This window comes from Nomascus leucogenys, chromosome 2 (genome assembly GCF_006542625.1).
Source record: "Nomascus leucogenys isolate Asia chromosome 2, Asia_NLE_v1, whole genome shotgun sequence".
Taxonomy (NCBI): Eukaryota; Metazoa; Chordata; class Mammalia; order Primates; family Hylobatidae; genus Nomascus; species Nomascus leucogenys.
Window position 1 is genome coordinate 50330009 of NC_044382.1, and position 23840 is coordinate 50353848.

Consider the following 23840-nt stretch of genomic DNA (forward strand, 5'->3'; position numbering starts at 1 on the left):
CCAATCAAGCAGCCTTTAGTCACCTCAGTGGAAGGAGGGGTGGCAACCGCCAGCCGACAATGACTGTGAGAATGGCCTAGTGTCCAAGGCTCAGCTCCCGTCCACCCTCCACCCTCCTCCCTGCTAGCTCTGCTTCCCAATTCTCCCCTGGCCCTCCCAGGACTTCCTGAAGTGTTCGCAGTGGACTCACACCCGCCTGAGTTTATTTTTCTTTCCTTTCTGGGATAGGCTGTCTGCAGACACAGTTGATGATCTATTTAGAGCTCACCAGAGACGGTTAGGCTTTATAAGTCTCCGAGATTACAGATCTTTTAAATCTTCAGAGGCCGTTAATGCCAAGGCAAGGGAGCCAATAAATCTGATATGTTTTCATCAAAGCAGGACAAAAAAGGAGAGTAAAGGAGTGAGAAAGAAAACTATCTAAGAGGCTCTGAAACTTTTCCATGTAAAAAAATCACTGGGAAGGACATGTTAAAATGCAGATTGTGACCAACACTGGCCACTACTGACAGCTGATGAGGGCCACAGGCAAATTCAAGGTCCCCAGCCCTACACACACACACACACACACACACACAAACGCACGCATACACACTCTCTCACGCACGTTCACATGCATTCTTAAACAAAATAGCTTAAATATATATACACATAAAAGGAAAATAAATTGTTGAAGCCTCTATATATAGCTTCCTTTTTTTTTTTTTTTTTTTTTTTTTTTTTTTTAGCAACAGCATCTAGCTCTGTTGCCCAGGCTGGATTGCAGGGTCTCCATCTTGGCTCACTATAGCCTCAAACTCCTGGGCTCAAGCAATCCTCCCAACTCAGCCTCCTAAAGTGCTGTGATTACAGGCATGAGCCATTGCACCTAGCTATAGACACTTCGCTTCTTGCTTTTTATTTTTTTTTATTTTTGAGATGGAGTTTCGCTCTTGTTGCCCAGGCTGGAGTGCAATGGCGCGATCTGGGCTCACCACAAACTCCACCTCCCAGATTCAAGTGATTCTCCTGCCTCAGCCCCCCAAGTAGCTGGGATTACAGGCATGTGCCACCACGTCTGGCTAATTTTGTATGTTTAGAAGAGATAGGGTTTCTCCATGTTGGTCAGGCTGGTCTCGAACTTGCGACCTCAGGTGATCCACCCGCCTCAGCCTCCCAAAGTGCTGGGATTACACCCAGCCCACACGCCGAGCCACTGTGCCCAGCTGACAGCTTCTTAACTAAGATCCCTTATATTAATCCCTATTAATGAAAAATTTTATGAACCAAAAAGCAAATTAAATGCATTCTTCTCGTTTTGTTGTTGTTGTTCCATTTCCCTGTATGACTATGGAAATTTTACTGAGATTCTAGACAGAGGAGCCAGCTATTCAAGCCAGAGGAAGTTGTGAGGTGCTAGGAGGAGCAGCTCCACTCACAGACAGTCCTGGGGGCTTCATTCCAACTTGACTCCCTGCTATGGTTTGGATGCACTTTGTCCCCACCAAAATTCATGTTGAAATTTGATTCCCAATGTGGCAGAGTTGGGAGGTGAGACCTAGTGGGAGGTGTTTTGGTCATGGGGGTGGATCCCTCATGAATAAATTAATGTCCTCTCATGGGGGTGAGTGAGCTGTCTCTGTTGGGAAGCCGCAAGAATGGGTTATTAAAAAGAGCCTGGCCAGGCGGGGTGGCTCACAGCTGTAATCCCAGCACTTTAGGAGGCCAAGGTGGGCAGATCACCTGAGGTCGGGAGTTCGAGACCAGCCTGACCAACATGGAGAAACTCCATCTCTACTAAAAATACAAAATTAGCCAGGCGTGGTGGTGCATGCCTATAATCCCAGCTACTCAGGAGGCTGAGGCAGGAGAATAGCTTGAACCTGGGAGGGAGAAGTTGCAGTGAGCTGAGATTGCGCCATTGCACATCACCCTGGGCAACAAGAGTGAAACTCCATCTCAAAAAAATAAAAAAAAAAATAAGAAAAATAAATAAAAAGGCCAGGCATGGTGGCTCACGCCTGCAATCCCAGCACTTTGGGAGGCCAAGGTGCATGGATCGCCTGAGGTAAGGAGTTCGAGACCAGCCAGACCAATATGGTGAAACCCCATCTCTACTAAAAATGCAAAAATTAGCCAGGCATGGTGGCATGTGCCTGTAGTCCCAGCTACTCGGGAGGCTGAGACAGGAGAATTGCTTGAACCTGGGAGGCAGAGTTTATAGTGAGCCGAGATCGTGCCACCGCACTCCAGCCTGGGCGACAGAGCAAGACTCCATCTCAAATTTAATAATAAGTAAATAAATAATAAAAAGAGCCTGGCAGCAGGTATAGGGCCTGGCACACACCTGTAGTCCCAGCTACTTGGGAGGCTAAAGCAAGAGGATCCCTGGAGCCCAGGATTTTGAGGCTGCAGTCAGCTGTGGGTGTGCCACTGCACTCTAGCCAGGGTGACAGAGCAAGACTCTAAATACATATTTTGTTTAAAGAAGAATAAAATAATGAACACTTGGGACCCACCACCGAGGCAAAGAAACAACATGACCAGTACCTTAGAAACTTTCTCTGTACTCTTTTCTCATTACACCTGTCTCCCTCCTCCCAAGATAACCACCCTCCTGAATTCAGGGTTCATTATTCCTATTCCCTTTTTTTTTTTTCTTGAGACAGAGTCTCACTCCATCACTCAGGCTGGAGTGCAGTGGCACAATCTCGGCTCACTGCAACCTCCACCTCACGGGTTCAAGTGATTCTCCTACCTCAGCCTCCCGAATAGCTGGGATTACAGGTGCACGCCACCATGACAAGCTAATTTTTATATTTTTAGTAGAGAAGAAGTTTCGCCATGTTGGCCAGGCTGGTCTTGAACTCCTGACCTCAAGTGATCTACCGCCTCGGCCTCCCAAAAATGCTGGGATTACAGGCATGAGCCACCACACTCAGCCCTACCCATTTTTTATAGTTTTACTGCCTCTGAAGGTATCCATACAACATGTATTGTTTGGCTTTGCATTTTTCAACTTTCTACATATGACATCATACTACGTACTGTTTTCTATGACCTGCTTCTCTTGTTCAACATCATGTTTCTAAGATTCCACCATATGGATATAAACATTTTTCACCCATTTTTACTGTGAGACAGTATTCCATTATAGGAGTGTATGACAATTTATGATATAAACTCTTTCTTTACATAATCAGACCTCTGATTCCATATTAACACAGTCTGTGGGCAAACAAATTTATGCCACATGAATTGCTGGTGGCAGTCCCATGCTGGCTTCCTTGTGCCAGACCAGATAATTATTCTTTTTCTTTTTTTTTTTTTTTTTTTTGAGATGGAGTCTGGCTCTGTCACCCAGGCTGAAGTGCAGTGGCACGATCTCGGCTTACTGCAACCTCCACCTCCCAGGTTCAGGCAATTCTCCTGCCTCAGCCTCCCGAGTAGCTGGGATCACAGGCACGCACCACCATGACTGGCTAATTTTTGTACTTTTAGTAGAGACAGGGTTTCAACATGTTGGCCAGCCTGGTCTCAAACTCCTGACCTCAAGTGATCTGCCCACCTCAGCCTCCCAAAGTGCTGGAATTACAGGCATGAGCCACCACGCCCAGGCTTCATCTGATTATTCTTGAAGAGGAGGCAAGATCCCACTAAGAAGTGGAGCTGTGAGACGTTGCTTAGCAAGCAAGTGGCGCTCTGCGGGATGAGCTTGGATGAATGAACCCCTCAGATAAAACCCTTCCAGTTCTACAGCTTTACCAAGCAGGGAAAAGAAGGAGAGGAAAGGGTTGCTTTGACATCGCAGTCTTCACCTTCATGGGCACGTCAGAGCACCTTTGTTTGATCACAGTGAATAGCACCCAAGTCCAAGAAAAACCTACCCTTCAGACAGCAAAAGCTAAATATTTAGTCTGGGACGCAGCAGGCAGAAGCCCATCATTCTCTCTGCCCCCAGAAAGCAACGACAGCAAAGGACTGCTCTGGATCCCAAAGGTCTGATTCATCACCTCCCAACTACAGTCCTTGATGTAAATGCACCAGTAACGCCTCACTTTCCAGGCTTAGTGGGGAAGGGGGGTAGGTGTGCACAAATGACAGTCTCCAGATACAAAGAAAACCCACTGCCACTTCCACCGAGTGCTCCCATTGTGTAAGGCCCTCTGACTGACACGCTTCATCTCAGTTCATTCCCACAATAACCCTGTGAGACAGGTGATATCCCCACTTTACACCTGAAAAAAACTGGGGATCCGAGAGGTTTTGTGACTTATCCAAAATCATATAGCAAGTAAATGACAGGCCAGGATTCAATCTGCATCTCCTGATTCCAAAGCCCTACACCCTTAACCAATAGACTCCTTGGCCACCGCCTACAGTCATAAGCACGTGTGCACAGTGATCTTCATACCTGCAACAGCAAAGTGGAAAGGGGGCTTTTAAGGAGGCAAAGAGACAGCCTTTGGATAATATTTGCAAAAGTATTTCCTGCTGAATGGCAACAGGTTCCATGTGAGTGCAGAATGAATACTTACTTAGCTGGCAGAGGCCAGGGAAAACTCAGATGCCACACGTAGTAAAAGCCTGCAGCAGCTAACAGACTGCAGAGGACTCCGATAAGGCTCACACTATCTGGAAGGTACCTTGCTCACCAGTAACTAACTAGCACTGAATGTCTACCACGTGTGATGGGCCAAAATGCATCCAATTTCCTGTTGCAGCCTGGCTGCTGCAACACTGATGACCTGGTGTCATTCTCAACACCAATGACAACAAACAAGGTTTAACAGGATCTCTGAATTTCAAGGTCGATCAACCAGAGGAATTCAGAGACCAGTAAACAGGTCAAGAATTTAGATCCAAACTTGTTAATAGCTGAATCTGACTTTGAGCTCCAAATTAAGTTATATGGGCGTGTTTGAGACAAACTTTCCAACTCAGCTAAAAGACTAAGATGCAGTTACTAGCATCAAAGCTGAGAAGGCATCACTCTCTAAAGAGTGAAATACTCAAGTATTCCTCCCTCTCTAAAAGAGTGAAATGCTCAAGTATTCCTCGCCCACCGCCATTCTAGCTTAAGAAATTGTTTCCTCCAGTTCCAGGTGCTCATCATGGCTTTGTTGACACAAGATTTGACAATTACACTGTCATTCATCACCCCGTGAGACCCAACTATTGTAAGTCACCTACCGAGACATGGAAAACATGACTGGTCTTCGGGAGTGAGGCAACGCCTTTACAGTGACTTGGAGAAAAGAGAATGGGGAAATGGCATCTCTGCTTCTAATAAAGGTACAGAAAAAAGATCCGAACGTCCATCTTGTCTTGCTCCCGCCACTTGCCAGTCACCACAACCTCATAAGCCCACAAAATAACCAAATCTGGAGAAGCTGACAGCTGTCCTCAGAGGGATCTTTTAAGATGCTGCGGGTGTTGGCTAAAATCATATTCCATTTTTCAAAGCATTATTCCCCCTCCCTCCCTGGGGTCTGTTTGGGAGGTTTTTGTTCTTTTTTTTTTTTTTTTTTTTTTTTTTTACAGACATAGTCTCACTCTGTTACCCAGTGCCTCGTTGCTAGCTCAGTGCAGCCTCAAACTTTTGGGCTCAAGCAATCCTCCCACCTCAGCCTCCCAAGTAGCTGGGACTACAAGCACACACTACCATGCCTAGCTCATTTTTCTATCTTTTGTAGAGACAGAGTCTCCCTATGTTGCCCAGGCTGGTCTTGGAACTCCTGGCCTCAAGTGATCCTCCCACTTTGATCTTCCAAAAGAGCTGGAATTACAGGCATAAGCCACTGTGCCTGGCCTCGTTTGGGAAGATTTTACTGCCAGTTACTCACCTACTTTCTGCAAGTAATAAAGATTTACAAACTACATTCGTAGTTTGTACATCTAAGATTATTTTCCTTAAAATGTCCTTTAAATATCTGGGGATTTTGCACACTGTAATAAACAACAAACAAAGGTGCCAACCCTCTCCCCTCATCTCTCTATACTTAGAACTATTTTCTTGCCTAGACGTTCAGTTGCCATGGAAATGAGTTTGCACCACTAACACAGGTATAAAATGGGAATTTCAGTAAATAAAATTACGTCATTTGTAATACGTATAACAAGTATAATATTTGGACTCTAAGTGTAGGAGGTCTTAACCAACACTACAAGGGAACCATGGGCCACCCCCAAAGCAGAATGCATGACAGAAAATTGCACAAAGAACTATCGCTCTAAGCATTTCTATGTGTGTCCTGGAAGAATAACTGTGGCTGCAGCCCCAGACATACAAAAAAGCAGTCAAGTTTCCTGTTCGACAGTTCCTTTTATCCAATAACCTACTTAGCCAGTCCCAATCTTCATCGAGGAGCCTCTGACCCTTCTGAGAATCCTGAATTCTTACACAACCATAAAAAGGAATAAAAAATAAGTCAGGTACAGTGGCTTAGAGCTGTAATCCCAACGGTTTGGGAGGCCAGGACAGGAGAATCGGTTGAGTCCAGTAGTTCGAGACCAGCCTGGGCAACATGGTAAAACCCTATCTCTACAAAAATAAAAAAATTTGCCAGGCATGGTGGCGCATGCCTGTTGTCTCAGCTACTTAGGATGCTGAGGTGGGTGGACTGCTTGAGCCCAGGAAGTCAAGGCTGCCATGAGCTGTGATGGTGCCACAGCACTCCAGCGTAGGCAACAGAGCAAGACCCCATATCAAAAAACAAAACAAAAGAATGAAATCATGCCCTTTGCAGAGACATGAATATAGCCGGAGGCCGGAGGCCATTATCCTAAGCAAATCAATGCAGAAACAGAAAACCAAATACCACATGTTCTCATTTATAAGTGGGAGCTAAACATTGGGTACACATGAACACAAAGATAGAAATAACAAACACTGGGGACTCCAAAAACAAGGAGGGAGAGGAGCAAGAATTGAAAAGCTACCAATCAGGTACTATGTTCACTATCTGGGCAATAGGATCATTAGAAGCCCAAACCTCAACATCATGCAATAAACACAGGTAACAAACCTGTACATGTACCCCCTGAATCTAAAATAAAAACAAAAATTAAGAATCTAAATTCAATTAAAAAAAAAAAAAAATAAGGATCCTGAGCTCTGGACTCCTCTATTAGCCTCCTTAACTACTGAGTCAGTTACAAGATCTCTGGAAATTTCCAACAGTTTCTACCATAAAATGTTCCCCGCCATGTCCCAACATGTTTTCAATAGCTCTAAGCATCTTCTTAGTTCTTTGTCCTCACCAAGGGGGGACTTACCGGGATCTGCCACCAAAGCAGTTTGTGCTGGGGGGCTGGTGCCGGTTCTCTGGAGCTACCGCTGTTCCACTGGAGTCTCTCGAAGGCAGCTGTGATCCTAGAAAGGAATCAATCACAAGAAAAGACAGAACCATTGAGGAGCTCAACTCGTGTTTGAGATTTGACGGCCAGGAACAGAACTCCGTCTGTGTGTTAGAGTTGCCCACCACCACGGGATGCGGACATCCGGCAAGCTGCAGCCACCAGCAGGAGAGTAACAGGGATGATCATACCGATCTGATCCGTGCCATGGAGCAGTGGGGCTCAAACCTTGCAAACAGCTTCTCTTCTCCAAGACATTCAAGAACATCCAAGGCACTTACAAGCACATTGCCTTATCCATTAAATGAATCTCACCCTGTTCTATCTCAGAGAACAAACACTAACTGTGCAAAGTAGGGTCCATTTCTCCATAATACACCCAGAGAGCTGTTACAAAGCCAAATCAGATCATCACAGTCTTCTGCTAGAAACCCTTCAACGGCTTTCTGTTTCTCAAGATGAGGTTCAAAATCCCTACCAAATGTTTCAAGCCTGCGTGATCTGAGTTGACCTGTTTCTCTGATCTCACCTCCTCCATTCTCTCTCCCTCTTGCTCCTAATAATCCAACCACGCTGACTGCCTCTGTTTCCACCACAGGCCAAGCCACCCCTTTACCCCACACCCCCACCTTGGCCTGTCTGAACTCCTTGTCCTCCAGGTCTCAGTTTCCTCAGAGAAACCTTCCCTGACCCCGCAACTTAGATGAGATCTCCCCCAACAAAGTAGAGGAATCTCATAGCACCCTGTGGTTTTCACTGATAGCTTTTGTTACAATCACAGCTATGTAATTATCTGTGTGTTAACTCATTTGATGTCTAACTTCCCCTGCCCTCATCAAGTAGACTGTAAACATGAAGCAGTGGAGACCATGTGAATTTGGCCCACTGCCATCTGGCTAGCACCTGGTCTAAGACCAGGGATACAATTATGTATATATGTGTTGAATGAGTGAATGACACATGTTTGTCTCCAAGCACCAAAGCACCCCAAGCACCGATCAGTCCAGTTAAGGGATTTTTCTCCATAGTCCAGGCCCATCCGGCCACGGAGATTCCAACCAACTGCCCTTGAATTGCAATTCAAATTGCACCCCTTTGAAGCTACAGAAATCCTGCTTGGTGCCTGGAAAGTGCCATGGTTACATCACATCTAACAAAACATTTCATGAGAAAAATTATGGAGAAACCCAACCCATTTCAGACCTCAGACTTCATGAAATAATTTCCTGCTAGATTCAAAGGTGACTAATTTCAGACTAGATCAAAAGAAACAAACTACCAACATTCGGGACAGAGCAGGGGACACTCTCCAAATTCCCTGTTCTGTCTGCATTTTGCTAGTGTGTATCTCTAAAAGAACAGAGTCCCCTTCCCAACCAATGCCTCTCATAAAAACACCTTCAACCTCCCCAAAAAGTATAACTGTATTGGGAAGGAAAATAATGGGCCAAAGTCACATTTGATAAAGAGATTTCATTTTCCAAAGTCCATATGGGATGAAAGATGTTTTTCTCTGCTATCAAACCAAACAATTACACATTTACAAAGACTGGACATTTACTGTGGCCCTTGATCAGAAAGCAGCCCTTGAAAATTCATGTCGTGATATTGATCCAGGGTGCTAAGAAGAATCAGGGCTAGCTATGGGCCAGGCTGAGTGGGAATCAAACCAAGATGCCTAGTAGAAGAACCAAGCTCTCAGCACCTCCTGGCCCCTGCCCAGCCCCACCCTGTCCCGGCACAGTCCTGAGGAGCAGGGCGGCACTCACCATCTGTCACGGCACTGCCATTAGGCACATTTCCCAGATCAACAGTCGGCCCGTCCAGGAAAATTGTCAGCTCTCCGCCTGAGACAACGCTGCCTTTGTTCTCCGTCTGCAGGTTCAGGGTCAGCTGCGTGTTCTCCACTGTGGGGTACAAAAGGCAACATGGACGGGCTAAAGCAAATGCACCCCAAGTTAAGATTCTCTAAATTAGAAGCTCTCATTTCACCTTTGCTGGCTTCTCTGGGAATGCTTTCTCCGCATCTTCAAATTTTGCCTCGTGGCATGGAAAAAAGAGTGGGAAGGAGTATGCCTAATGAAATCACTGTCGTATCAGGCTGGAGGGGAAGCTGCACTCTTTCTAAACATTTCATATCACTGGGTCAGCACCATAATTTCCACATTACTGATGTATTAGTTTGTTTATACTTGCAGGACTGTGAGAAAAGCATAGGGATATTGATGGTATACACACGAAGAAATTAGTTGCAAGCAATATCCCCCTGCCCATAGAAACCGAGGAGACCCTAAGGAACTGTCAACAGGAGGCATCTCCATCTAGATGAGGCGTTGCAGGGGCTTATTCTTTTCTTATTTGTGTTAAAACATGTTGTTGTTTTTTTAAATTTCAATCCTGAAAATGTATTGCCTTGAAATAAGGAAAAAAAAAGTTAAAACAATGAAACTTCAATACAGGCTGATTTAATCAGCCCCATCAGTGACTTAAGGAGAGTGAAGTGAGAAGTGGCCCAGAGCACCCCACCCCCAAGGATACCAGGCAGATTCAGTACTGTGGGTGGCTGTAGTAGAAAAACAGAACAAACTGACTGGAGGCAGAAGCACCAAGCCCTAGGCAGGCTAGAAACTGCTGCACACACACCCTCCACCCTGCTACTGAACTTGGCTGTGCTGAATAGCTTCTGTCTAGTTAAGTGTTTAGTCCACACTGAATATTTCAGTTCCCTTCAGTTCAGTCCGGCCAGGAGCTATGGCCTTCAGTTCAGGGCTGTTTAATAATTACCAAGAGGGAATCAGCCTTTATGAGGATTTCCATGGGGTCCATCCACACCACACCTTACAAAACCAGACCAGGCAAGTGCCACGTATCTGAACCTCCCTCCCCACCCGCCCCACCCAGTCCAACACTTTGTTTTATTTCTTAGTTGCTACTGCATGATTATAAGCTATCTTACCTGTTTTCTAGAACAAGGTAGAGTACGTATAAATGTCTCCATAAGCACACTAAGGTAAATTTCAGCACTTTCTAGAGATAACACCCCCTTCCCCCACCCCCCCCAAAAAAGACTGCTCTAAATCCCTCTACAGATACAACCCTTTAAGAACTTAGCAGAAAATTCTGGATCAATTCAAGGATCTATTATAATAAGATAGAAACCAGTTACCCTTCGGGTTTTCAAGCTCTCCTAAGCGCTCTACCTTCCCTTAATCTCTCTTCCCTGCCATGGATCTCTCCAACTCTTTTCTGAGTGAGTCTGCTGCTATTTTCAGCCAGTTCCACTGAGGGCCTTGGTGAGTACTAAATGTTTCTATAAAATAACACTTGTAGTTTCCAAAGGAAACGAGTTCCTTCAAAAGCAAAGGAGTATGGGATGGAACTGAGGCCTTTCAACCCCCAGCCACCTCTTGCCATCCCTGGGAGTGGCCACTTGGGAAGCACCTGCTCTAGCCCCAGCAGAGCCTAACCCTACAGCTTAGTCCACATCCTGAATGCAGCCTTGGGAGAGATCCCTGCCCAGGCTGCCCAGCTAAGCTGCTGCCAAATCTGGCCCCCTGAAACTATGCAATCATAAGTGTTGATTATTGCAGGCTTTTTTTTTTTTTTTTAAGTCAAGGAGGGTCTCCCTCCTCCATTATGCCAAGATCCAGTGCCTAACTCTCTGGCAATAGGGTTTTTAAGCACGTGGGTTAAGAGGGGGTGTGGTCAGGCACTCTGAGTTTAATTCACAGTTCTAGTCCCTGAGAGCTGTGCAGTGTGAAGCAAAGGACCTAACCTGAGCATCAGTCTCCCTACCTGCAAAACAGGGGTAATCACGGCACCTTTTTCAGAGGGCTCTTGCAAAGAAGTAAATGGCACCTACCGAGTTCCTAATAAGCTGTCACTTTTATCATCTCCCTGTTGACTTTCCTGTTTTTAGGAAGAGTCCTAATTCCTCTTGGTCTAACGTCTCATTCACTGTATTTGTTTTTTGTTTTGCTTTTTAATTTTTTTTATAGAGACGTGGTTCACTATGTTGCCCAGGCTGGTCTCGAACTCCTGGCCTCAAGCAATCCTCCCACCTTGGCCTCCCAAAGTGCTGGGATTACAGGAGTGAGCCACCGCACCCTAGCCTTCATTCATTTTATAGTTATTCTTCTCTTGATCCTTCTGTTCCTTCTGAGACTTTTTTGGGCTGTGGCCACAGAATCTTCCAAGGTAAGCCACAGACCCATCACGCAGACAAACCGTCTTTTCATCTTGTTTCCAGGTCATCTCCTAAAGGCGCCCAGCCTTCTTGGCTCCAGGACACACACCGCTGTTGGAAGCGTGCTGAGGGATGAGCATTCCGGAAGGCTCCTTGAGTCCTGTCCTGATACCTCAAAGGTCATCGTTTCATAAATGAAGTGTGGGCACTTTTTTTTCCTCCTTCCTGGAGGACTGATAATGTTCAACAGGAGAGTGGAGGAACCCAAGGCCTCTTGCTGCTCATTTCTACCCCCACGGCAGTCACACTGCCATGGGCCTTGGACAGAAGCCAGAGAGATAGCCTGAATTTTCCTCTCCATGGTCTCGTCTCAGGGATCCAAGTTAGCTCTTCTATCTAGTTTATCTACTCATTGTCTCCAGTGGAATCATTATATATTTGAAGGCTCAGAAGCCACCATACAACACATTGAGACATATTTTGCCTTCAAAAAGAGCCAATGGGCTGGGTGCAGTGGCTCATGCCTGTAATCCCAGCACTTTGGGAGGCCAAGGAGGGTAGATTGCTTGAGTCCAGGAGTTCAAGACCAGCCTGGGCAACATGATAAAACCCCATCTCTAATCAAAATACCAAAAATTAGCTGGATATGGTAGTAGGCAACTGTAGTCCCAGATACTGAGGACGCTGAGGTGGGAGAATTACCTGAGCCCGGGAGGTCAAGGCTGCAGTGAGCCAAGACCACGCCACTGCACTCCAACCTAAGCAACCAGAATGAGACTCTGTCTCAAAAAAATAAAATAGGACTGGGCATGGTGGCTCAGGCCTGTAATCCCGGCACTTTGGGAGGCTGAGATGGGCTGCGATGGGTGGGTGTCTTGAGCTCAGGAGTTGGAGACCATCCTGAGCAACATGGTGAGACCCTGTCTCTATTAAAAATACAAAAAATTAGCCAGGCCTGGCGGGGTGCACCTGCAGTCCCCACTACCTGGGATGCTGAGGTGGGAGGATTGCTTGAGCCTGGGATGGGGGCAGACATTGCAGTGAGCCAAGATTGCGCCACTGCACTCCAGCCTGGGTGACAGAGCGAGATCCTGTCTCAAAAAAATAAATTAATTTAATTTAAATTTAAATAGCCAATGAGGAGACGGAGGGCCTTTTTTCTTTAAACTCAACTTTTGAGAACATAACCCTCCTCTGTTCTATTTGAGACCTCTGGCTGTCACCATGATAACCAAGTGATCTAATTTACTGTCACCGAGAGCAAGGCAACCTGATGCCACATGCTTCACATGAAAGAGGGGGATAGAGAAACATTAAATGATACCATGAGGAAGCAATCAGATGCCAGAATGTGAGGCATCCATACAATAACTGTCCTGAACTCCTGAAAAAGTCAATATCATTAAATTCATTTAAAGAAAAAAAAAAGGAGGCAGGATGGAGACTCTTCTAGATCTAAAGAAAACCAACAAATGCCATGCATGAATTTTGACTAAACCTTGGTTTGAAAAAAATACATTCTTAGGATAAATGGAGAAATTTGCATACAAACTGAATATTAGATGATGTTTGAAATTATCGTTAACGTTTTTAGGTTCAATAGCAGTACTATGGTTTTATGGACAGGCACGGTGGCTCACGTCTATAATTCCAGCACTTTGGGAGGCCGAGGTGGGTGGATCACCTGAGCTTAGGAGTTCGAGATCAGCCTGGCCAACATGGTGAAACCCTATCTCTACTAAAAATACAAAAATTAGCCAGGCATGGTGGCACACGCCTGTAATCCCAACTACTTGGGAGGCTAAGGCAGGAGAATCACTTAAACCCAGCAGGCGGAGATTGCAGTGAGCCAGGATCGTGGCACCACATTCCAGCCTGGAAACAGAGCAAGACTCTGTCTCAAAAAAAAAAAAAAAATTTACTTTGGTTTTATATGAGAATGTCTTATTCTTGGGAGATGCAAGAGTAGATGAGAATGATACATGCATTTATTTTCAAGTGATTTTTTAGAAGAATAGGGTGAGGTTTTGGGGAGTAAAGTGTCACGATATCTGCAATTTACCTTCAAACGGCTCAGGAAAAAAAAATACACCCAGCCATATACTATAATAATATATAGATAGAATGAATTTGGCAAAAAAATGTTAACAAGTGCCAGAAATAGGTGGATGGCATTTGGGTGTTCATCGTATCACTCTTTCAATTCTTCTGTATGTTTGCAAATTTCATAATTAAACATTGGGGAAAGGTTTTTTTAAATTGGCAAGGTTATTAAAAAAATTAAGCTTCAGAGAACAGAACACCTCATTATTCGCTTTTTAAAAAAATTGAGCCAGAGGAACCCTATAATACATAATGGGACTAAAGAAACCATTAGCTAATAGAGTGACGGATTCGAGCATACAGGGGAGGCTGAAAGGCATAAGTGTGGCTGGAAAACATATACTAGAACCTTAGTTATAAATAGCAGTCTTAGCCACCTCACCTCTGGGGCCCTCTGTTTTCACTACAGCCGTGCAGACGGCTCTACAGAGGCCCTTTCTCTTCCAGTATGTCTTCCTGCTGCCTTTGGAGGCATTGCTCAAAATCAAGAAACCCATGAAAAAGTAGGTTTAGTGAGTCTATTTCCATAACTGGAATCTGAATTAGCATATAGGAAGCTCACCAGCTCCCCTCAAGCTCATCAGGCCCTGCTCTATCCGCATTCGTGCTGTTCACATCCGTGCCTTGAGCACCTACTATTCTAGTGACTCAACAGGAACAAGGCGGGCAAAAATCTGTGCTCCTAGAGCATTTAAATTCTATTTGGGAGAAACAGACAATAAGCAATTTCTTTTTTCCCTTAAAAAAAAAAAAGCAAATTGCATAATCTGTTAGAAGGTGGCAAGTGCAGGCTGGGTGCCATGGCTCACGTCTGTAATCCCAGCACTTTGGGAGGCCAAGGCAGGCAGATCATTTGAGGTCAGGAGTTTGAGACCAGCCTGGCCAACATGGTGAAACCCCGTCTCTACTAAAAATACAAAACATGAGCTGGGTGTGGTGGCGGGCACCTGTAATCCCAACTACTCGGGAGGCTGAGGCAGGAGAATCACTTGAACCTGAGAAACAGAGGTTGCAGTGAGCCGAGATTGCACCATGGTACACAGCCTGGGCAACAAGAGCGAAACTCCGTCTCAAAAAAAAAAAAACTAAAAAAAATTTTTTTAATGAAATAAAAAATTTTTAAAAAGAAGGTGGCAAGTGCAATAGGAAAAAATAAAAGAAGGGGGATGAAGAATGCTAAGCTGGGAGAGGATGTGGGATAGAGAAGAAAAACCTCCCTGGGAAGGTGACAATTGAGCAAAGACTAAAGGATGGGGGAAGTCACGTGGGTATCTGGAGGAAGAATATTCTAGGCAGAGGAAAAAGCAAGCCCAGAGGTGCTAGGTGAGAGAGCAAGCCTAGCATGTCTGGGGAATGGCAGGGAGGCCAGGGCAGCTGGAGTGGAGCGAGGGAAGAGAGGAGCAGACGAGGGCAGGAGGTAACCAGAGCCTCCAAGTCAGGCCTTGGGACAAGGTCCTTGGCAATTGTTCAACATGGGATGGGGCTCCATTACAGGGTTTTGAGCAAGGAAGTGACCTGATTCCTGCTGTAGCACAACCAGTCTGGCTACAGGAGAAGCGCTGAGGTACACAAGACCAGGTAGGAGGTCACTGTGGTAATCCAGGCAAGAGCAGATGGTGGTTTGGGCAAAGGTGATGGCAGTGTCTTTAAGAAACACAGTGTCTAAGAAGATTCTACCCTGGCCTCCTCCCTAGCATGAGTTAGAAAGCCCCAGGACTCCCCACCGAGCACATCAGCCAGGCCCCACAGGCCCGCTGATCTCTTGGAATCAAAGCTTTGGGCAAGTCATAGGCAGGGGCTGCAAACAGTGCCAATTTAGAGCATAGCTAGAGGAAGTCTGATTCAATTAGAACTAAATGGAACATATATAATGAAAATATTCAGCTGGCAAGAGGCTTAGGTTTCACCGAGAAAGCCAAAGGCCTGAGCTCATGCTAACTTCAGTAATCAGCAAACATACTTCTTCAGCTATACGACTGCACCCTTCTGTTCCAAGTAATAAGGGGTTACCAATACCTTCTAATGCTACTTTATGGAGGTTGACAGACAGCAGTAAGGCTGAATATGAGAATCTAGGGAAAAAGACTCTGGGAAGTCCCCAGGGACTGTGCCCTTTGAAAGACAGCCCTTTAAAAGCCAGCATACCAAGAGAGACAACCAGACACCAGGTGCCTCCTGATGGAAATACATATCACCACACAGAGAAAAAAAAGAACCAAGGTCAGTCTCAGCCTCTAGATCTGCCCATGAGGGACAGAGAAACACGTGGAACCACACTTTAGGGAGACACACAGCAAAATCCAAAGTGTGGGAAACTGTAAAGGACACGCTGTCCAGTTTCTTCAACAACACACTGCAAGGAGTAAAAAGAGGGAGGACAACCTCTAAGTTAAGAGAGACTGAAGAGATATATCAATCTTGTTTGGTTCCTGACTCAGACAAAACGATGGCTTAAAAAGGCTGAGCACAGTGGCTCACGCCTGTAATCCCAGCACTTTGGGAGGCCAAGGCAGGGGGCTTGCTTGAGTCCAAGAGTTTGAGACCAGCCTGGGCAACAAAGTGAGACACCATCTCTATAAAAAAATAAAATAAAATAATTAGTTGGACGTGATGGCGTGCACCTGCGGTCTCACCTTCATGGGAGGCTAGGCAGGAGGATCACTTGAGCCCAGAAGGTCAAGGCTGCAGTGAGCCATGTTTGCATCACTGCACTACAGCCTAGACAACAGAGCAAGATCCCATCCCAAAAAATAAAAAGGTTGGGCCAGGCACGGTGGTTCACACCTGTAATCCCAGCACTTTGGGAGGCCAAGGCAGGCAGATCACTTGAGTTCAGGAGTTTGAGACCAGCCTGGCCAACATGGCAAAACCCTATCTCTACTAAAAATACAAAAATTAGCCAGGTGTGGTGGCACATATCTGTAATCCCAGCTAACTTGGGAGGCTGAGGCACAAGAATCACTTGAACCCAGGAGGCAGAGGTTGCCATGAGCTGAGATCCATGTCACTGCACTCCGGCCTGAGTGATGGAGTGAGACTCTGTCTCAAAAAACATTAAAAAAATTTTAAAAATAAAATGAAAGGGTTACACTACAACTGGGGACATGTAAAAACTGACTAGATAGTTCAAAATATTAAATCACTACCATTGAGTTTTCTAGGTATGAAATTGGCATCATGGGTTGGGTTTTTAAGAGTCCTTATCTTTTAGAGAAATACACTAAAATATTAATATTTGTAGTTGAAGTATGTCTGGGATTTTCATAAAATTAATCCAGCAGGGGTGGGATGGGAAGTTAGATGAGACAGGAATGGCCTGTCATAGATGGCTGCTGAACTGGGTAACGGCATGTGGGGATTCATCGACGATTTTTCCACGTCTGTGTATGTTTCACATTTCCTATAATAGTTTTTGTTCTAGTAACTGGCCACTATCAGAACAAAACAAAACAAAACAAACAAACAAAGAAGGCAGGGCGCAGTGGCTCACACCTGTAATCCTAGCACTTTGGGAGGCCGAGGCAGATGGTTTGCTTGAGCTCAGGAGGTCGAGACCCGCCTGGGCAACATGGTGAAACCCTGTCTCTATTAAAAACACAAAAATTAGCCGGGCATGGTGGTACCTGCCTATAGTCCCAACTACTTAGGGGGCTGAGGCGGAATAATAACTTGTGCCTACGAGGTCAAGGCTGCAGTGAGCTGAGATCGGGCTATTGCACTCCAGCCTGGGTGACAAAGTGACACTGTCTCAAAAAAAAAAAAAAGTTTTTGTTTTTTTCCATGCCAGCATGCCTAAGGCACTAACAGCAACTATAACAATAAAAACTTGCAAAAATTTGACAAAATATGGTTTAAAATATAAAAAGGTAGAAGACATATCAGTCAAGCTGTTTGGGGAATAACTCTTACTCTTATTTTTCCTCCCTTCAAAGCCTCAGATTTGCAAATGGCTTCAAGTTAATAATTTCCTATTGAGAAGAGTTTGTACGTGCAGCAAGGATGAGTCATATTTTTCTAAGAGTTACTTTTTCCCTTTCTTGACCTGGATTTTTAAAAATATGTTGTTTGCATGTGGTACTAATAAATATAGATAAATAGGGCATGGAAATTGCCATCCTTATTCCAACAAAAGAAAAAAAACTACATAAACTGTAACTGCCAAACCATGCTACTATAATGCAATTCCATCACAAAATCCAGAGCTCTTGCCTGGGCAGTTTCACAGCAAATGTATGAAAGAACTTTCTAGTTTGGGGTCTTTTCTCATTATTGTCCCTCCCCACCCCATACCACCGAAATGTATGTGCATGTCAAAGGAAAAATAGTTCTGTTTTCTTTTTGTTCCTAATTCAGAATACAAATGTTAGGATTTACCCGGAAATTTGAGAAACATGAAATAAGAAAGAAAGGAGGATTTTTAAAGGGAGGCCAAGGACACCAGGATTAAGAGTCTCTGAAGCCCGATGAAGACGTGACTGATTTGGCAATTAACATAAGACCTGCTTAGTGGAACAAGCCTCCTTCTTCCTGCCTCCCTCTGCCCTCAATCCCATAGGCCCATCAAAAGCGGGTGAGAGTAAGCAGCACTTCATTAACAGGCCCGTGTTCATTCTACACATAACTGCAAACACTGGTACACAGAGGAAGGGAACCGGGGGAAATTCCAGAAGGGCACAGAGTAAACAGTCTCCTTTCCATTCCCCAGTTCCCTGAAACTCAGACACACACAGGCTGGAGTCCACCCCAGGTCTAGAGAGAAGGCTCGTTCACATTTCCTTTGCAGTAAAGGAAGCCAGATGATTCCAGGATTTACTGTTACGATGGCTCTTCGGCTTCCAACCTTAGCCAGAGCCTAACAAGAGAAAGTCTCTTCTACCCAGCTAGGCCAACAGTGAACACTGGTATTCCTGTTGGGGCACAGGAATGCTGACTCTGCTCACTCCACCTCCCCGCGGCCCCCCAACACTCACACTCTGGCAGGGTCTTACCCAGAACCCAGAATGTAATGAGAACTCTGGCTTGGCCTTGCAGTCTCTTCTTTGGGCTACTACTGCTGGGAATCTACCCTTTATCATTGCTAAATTAAAGTTTTGGTCTCCTGAGGGTTGTATCAACTCTTCTAGAGAAAATAGCCTCATTTCTACAAAGCCAGTTTACAGACTTTTTCTCTGTTTCTTGTTCACTTATTCAGGAGACATTTCCTGGGCTGGGCACAGTGGCTCATCCCCGTAATCCCAACACTTTGGGAGGCCGAGGCATGAGGATGGCTTGAGACCAGTTTGGGACCAGCCTGGGCAACAGTGCTAAAGGGTTTTTTAACTGAGGTGTGACAAGATCAGCCTTGCTGGTTTAATAATCATTCTGGCTGTGGTGTGGAAAACAAGCCGGAGGAAAGGAAGGACAGAAACAGGCAGAGCAGACAGGAGGCTGCAGATGAAAATTTTGGCAGCCAAGAAAGGACTAGAGCAGGAGAAGTGGAGCTGAAGAAGTGGGCAGACTTGCAAAAGTAAAAATCAAGAGAATCTGAAAAGAGATTAGAAAATGGGGTGGGCAAGAGGGGTCGGGTATCGAAGACGGCTCCTGGGTTTCTAAAGCACTTAACTGGACAAATAGAGGCTATATACGATGAAATACAGAATACCAGAACAGGACCAAGTCTGAGGAGGAGGTGACTTGCACATGTTGAGGTGCTTCTGACAGGGAAACACCTGTCAGGGAACACCACAGGGAAACACCAAGAGAGTCGTCAGATATGTGGGAAGAGAGTTCAGAAGTGATTCAAATCTGTGACTCACCTGCACACAGTGGTTTGCATAGAGAGGAAGTTCAAATGGGGATGAGATCATGGAAGAAGAGGATGGAATAATAGGAAACTCCCATATTTAACAGTTAAATAGATGATGACCTTGCCAAGACGGGCAGATCACCTGAGGTGAGGAGTTCAAGACCAGCCTGGCTAACATGGCGAAACCCTATTTCTACTAAAAATATAAAAATTAGGCCAGGCACGGTGGCTCACGCCTGTAATCCCACCACTTTGAGAGGCCAAGGCAGGTGAATCACCTGAGGTCAGGAGTTCAAGACCAGCCTGACCAACATGGAGAAACCTGTCTCTACTAAAAATACAAAATTAGCCAGGCATGGTGGTGCATGCCTGTGATCCCAGTTACTCAGGAGGCTGAGGCAGGAGACTCGCTTGAACTCAGGAGGCAGGGGTTGTGGTGAGCTGAGATCACGCCATTGCACTCCAGCCTGGGCAACAAGAGCGAAACTATGTCTCAAAAAAAAACTAATAAAAAACTAATAATAGATGATGACCTTGCAAGGAAGACAGAGAAAAATAGCTGGAGAGACGGGAGGAAGATCAAGAAGGGTTCCTGGGAAGGCAGGAAAGGGGAGCCTCTAAGCATGGATGGGGCATCTGCCCTTAGGAGGAGGGAAAGAAAGGAAGGTGGATTCGGCACTCATGTCCTCATTTCGGTACATAACGGACTCATCAACCAGGACCACCCTTATTTCTCTTGATTCAGGGTCCCAGTGCTCTACAGGCAAGGCCCCTGCAGCTACACACATTTTCCTTTACTTACAAAAGAAAAAGTACATATGCACACACAATTCAGCATCAGTTACCCATTACAGTCACCCATGTAACAAGGCACCCCAGAAGAGGTCTCGGGAACCAGCTGTGGATCCTCTGAAAACAGGATACAAAGACCTCATCCATCTTGGTAAATCTCTCACGCTGTAGCATATTTTAATTTTTTAAAAGGGACTTGGGGAAATAAATACAGATCTGAGAAGGTTAAGTCTTTAGAACAAATTATCAGTTCACATCATTACTGCTGCCTTGTCATTAGCGCTCCTCTTCTCCAAAGGGAGGGAGAGTCCCCACCACACCATTAATCCCCTGCCCAGGCCCTGCCTAGCTCCAACAGATCACCCATGCTCTGTGCCCTCAGGAACCGCAGCGGCCACAACCACCTCTCTCAGTTGCCAGGTATCAAAGCCATGTTTATAAACACCTTCCAAAGAACAAACCTCCTTTTAAATGTTCTTTGCAGAGCAAAATGTAGAAGTCTCTTAGAAAATTATTTTTTAAGATTACAATTCTGCTTTTAAAAAAATTCCCCTTTTTATACATTGGGGTTTTTTTTACAAATTATAATTTCAGATGAGGGAGCTATTATGCCACAATTAAGATTTGGATTAGTGATTATAAAGCGTATACAACAACATGGAAAATTATTCATACCACAATGTTACGTTTTTATTTTTTTTTTGAGATGGAGTCTCTCTGTCGCCCAGGCTGGAGTGCAGTGGCACGATCTTGGCTCACCGCAACCTCTGACATTATAGAATGCGCCCTATTATTAAAACCATGTAAAAATAAGTATACAAAGGGGCAAAGAAATAAATGAACCTGGGAAAAATGATAAATTGTGTTTGAGCAGTAAGATTATGAAATAAAGATTTTCTTTGTTCAATTTCCATTAATTCCACAGTAGTTTTTTTTTTTCTTTTTTCATAATTTCCATTTCAGTTAAACATCAGACATGTATGCAGGAGTGTCGACAAGGGAAATGACACAAGGCATGAGATTTTCTTGCAAATACTTCCCCAAAAGATGGGAGCTAAAGATGAAGGACAAGTGGACGTGTGCTGGTTACCATTAAAGCTGGGTAACTGGTGCTGGATGGTCCATTATTCTCTCCACTTTTTTTTTTTTTTTTTGAGACGGAGTCTTGCTCTGTCACCCAGGCTGGAGTACAGTGGCGCGATCTCGGCTTACTGCAAGCTCCGCCTCCCGGGTTCACACCATTCTCCTGCCTCAGCCTCCCGAGGAGCTGGGACTACAGGCACCCGCCATCACGCCCGGCTAATTTTTTTTTTTTTTTTTGTATTTTTAGTAGAGACAGAGTTTCACTGTGTTGGCCAGGCTGGTCTCGTACTCCTGGCCTTGTGATCTGCCCGCCTTGACCTCCCAAAGTGCTGGGATTACAGGCATAAGCCACCACACCTGGTTTTCTTTTTTCTTTCTTTTTTTTTTTTTTTTTTTTTGAGACGGAGTTTCACTCTTGTCACCCAGGCTGGAGTGCAGTGGTGTGATCTCAGCTCACTGCAACCTCTGCCTCCCCAGTTCAAGCGATTCTCCTGCCTCAGCCTCCTGAGTAGCTGGGATTATAGGCACCCACCACCACGCCCAGCTAATTTTTGTATTTTTAGTACAGATGGGGTTTCATGATGTTGGCCAGGCTGGTCTCAAACTCCTGACCTCCGGTGATCTGCCCACCTCAGCCTCCAAAAGTGCTGGGATTACAGGCATGAGCCACCGTGCCTGGCTGCTTCTCTCTACTTTTATTTATGTTTGAAATTTTCCATAGTAAAAAGTTTAAGAAGTATTTCCCAGGCACGGTGTGGTGGCTCACGTCTGTAATCCCAACACTTGGAGAGGCCAAGGTGGGAAAATCCCTTGAGCCCAGTTTGAGAACAGCCTGGGCAACATAGGGAGATCCTGTGTCTACAAAAAATGTAAAAACTTAGCCAGGCATAGTGGCATGCACCTGTGGTCCCAGCTACTTGGGAGGCTGAGGTGGGAGGATCACTTGAGCCCAGGAGGTCAAGGCTGCAGTAAGCTGTGATCACGCCACTACACCTCAGCCTCTCAGCCTGGGCAACAGAACAAAACCCTGTATCAAAAAAAAAAAAAAAAAAAAAAAAACCACTTCTGCTATATAATATCGTCTTTACAATAAATAATATTAGCTTTCACAATAAAAAATAATGTGCTCATCAAAAAAATTCAAATACAGAAAGGTAAAATATGACACCTACTCCACAAACACACACATTACAAAGCCTTTCCCATGGTATCGCCACTTTAGTTTCTTGGTTTTTGGTCTTTTTTGTTTTGTTTGCTTTTTTTTTTGAGATGGGGTCTCGCTCTGTTGCCCTGGCTGGAGTGCAGTGGCACCATCTCAAGTCACTGCAACCTCTGCCTCCTGGGTTCAAGCGGTTCTCCTGCCTCAGCCTCCTGAGTAGCTAGGACTACAGGTGCCTGCCACCATGCCTGGCTAATTTTGTATTTTTAGTAGAGACGGGGTTTCACCATGTTGGTCAGGCTGGTCTCGAACTCCTGGCCTCAAGTGATCCACCCACCTCAGCCTCCCAAAGTGCTGGAATTACGGGTGTGAGCCACCGCACCCAGCCAGTATCGCCCACTTTGAAAAACTTTGTATGAAGTGATTGCAAACACAAGCACAAATATACATATAAAAGCTACAGATGCAAGGCCGGGTGCAGTGGCTCATGCCTGTAATTCCAGAGCCTGAAGCGGGTGGATCACCTGAGCTCAGGAGTTCGAGACCAGCCTGGCCAACAAAGTGAAACCCCAACTCTACCAAAAATACAAAAATTAGTCAGGCATGGTTGTGCATGCCTGTAATCCCAACTCCTTGGGAGGCTGAGGCAGGAGAATCACTTGAACCCGGGAGGTGGAGGTTGCGGTGAGCCGAGATCGCACCACTGTACTGCAGTCTGGGTGACAGAGTAAAACTGTCTCAAAAAAAAAAAAAAAGCCACAGATGCAAAGTTGAGGTCATCCTAGGCCCAAAGCTCTGCCCTTTGATTTTTCACTTGTAATCTATGAATCTTTTCAAATATATACAGATGCAATCTATCCACTCAAGAGGGTTTGGGGATTCCTCCTTCCAAGAGAATGAATTCATGCAATACATGTGTTATAAACATTAATTAATTGAGGGAGAGAGGAAAGGGGCAAGAGGAAGGGAAAAAGGAAGGAACAAAGCCGGAGGGGAGAGCGGGGAGGAGGGAAGGAGGGAGGGATATTATTTTCTGAGAAGTGTGTGCCTTCCTGTCCTGGAGGTAATAAACAGCACCCCCAGGCCAGGCCAGGCACTGAAGTCAGAGTCCCACTCTGTACCTAACAGTGGCATTAACTGCCCACTTATGTGACTGTGACACTCTTACTCTGATCCAGGATTACCTTCCCTTTCGACAGACCACTCTCCCACAAAGAATAAGCCTCCTACACTAAGAAAAATACTCCAAGAATCCTGGTAGTCTGAAGGAAAAGGGAAAATCAAACACTGCAACGAGATAAATGAGGTCTGATGTTAACACGGCTATTCCGGCAGCTGCAGCACCTCCCCTGGGAGAACCTGGGCGGCTGGAATGGACGGTCAGGCGGAAGCCG

At 45.3% G+C, this 23840-nt stretch overlaps 1 protein-coding gene across 3 annotated transcripts in view; it reads right to left on the reverse strand.

Moving 5' to 3' along the window:
• WWP2 (WW domain containing E3 ubiquitin protein ligase 2) overlaps positions 1–23840 on the reverse strand; it is a 183116-nt gene that overhangs the window by 92205 nt on the left and 67071 nt on the right. For all 3 annotated transcript variants that reach the window (XM_030816471.1, XM_030816469.1, NM_001280106.1), the window contains 2 exon segments: positions 9108–9245; positions 7258–7354 (listed from right to left, as the gene is read on the reverse strand). In XM_030816471.1, coding sequence (XP_030672331.1) covers positions 7258–7354; positions 9108–9245 — 235 coding nt within the window.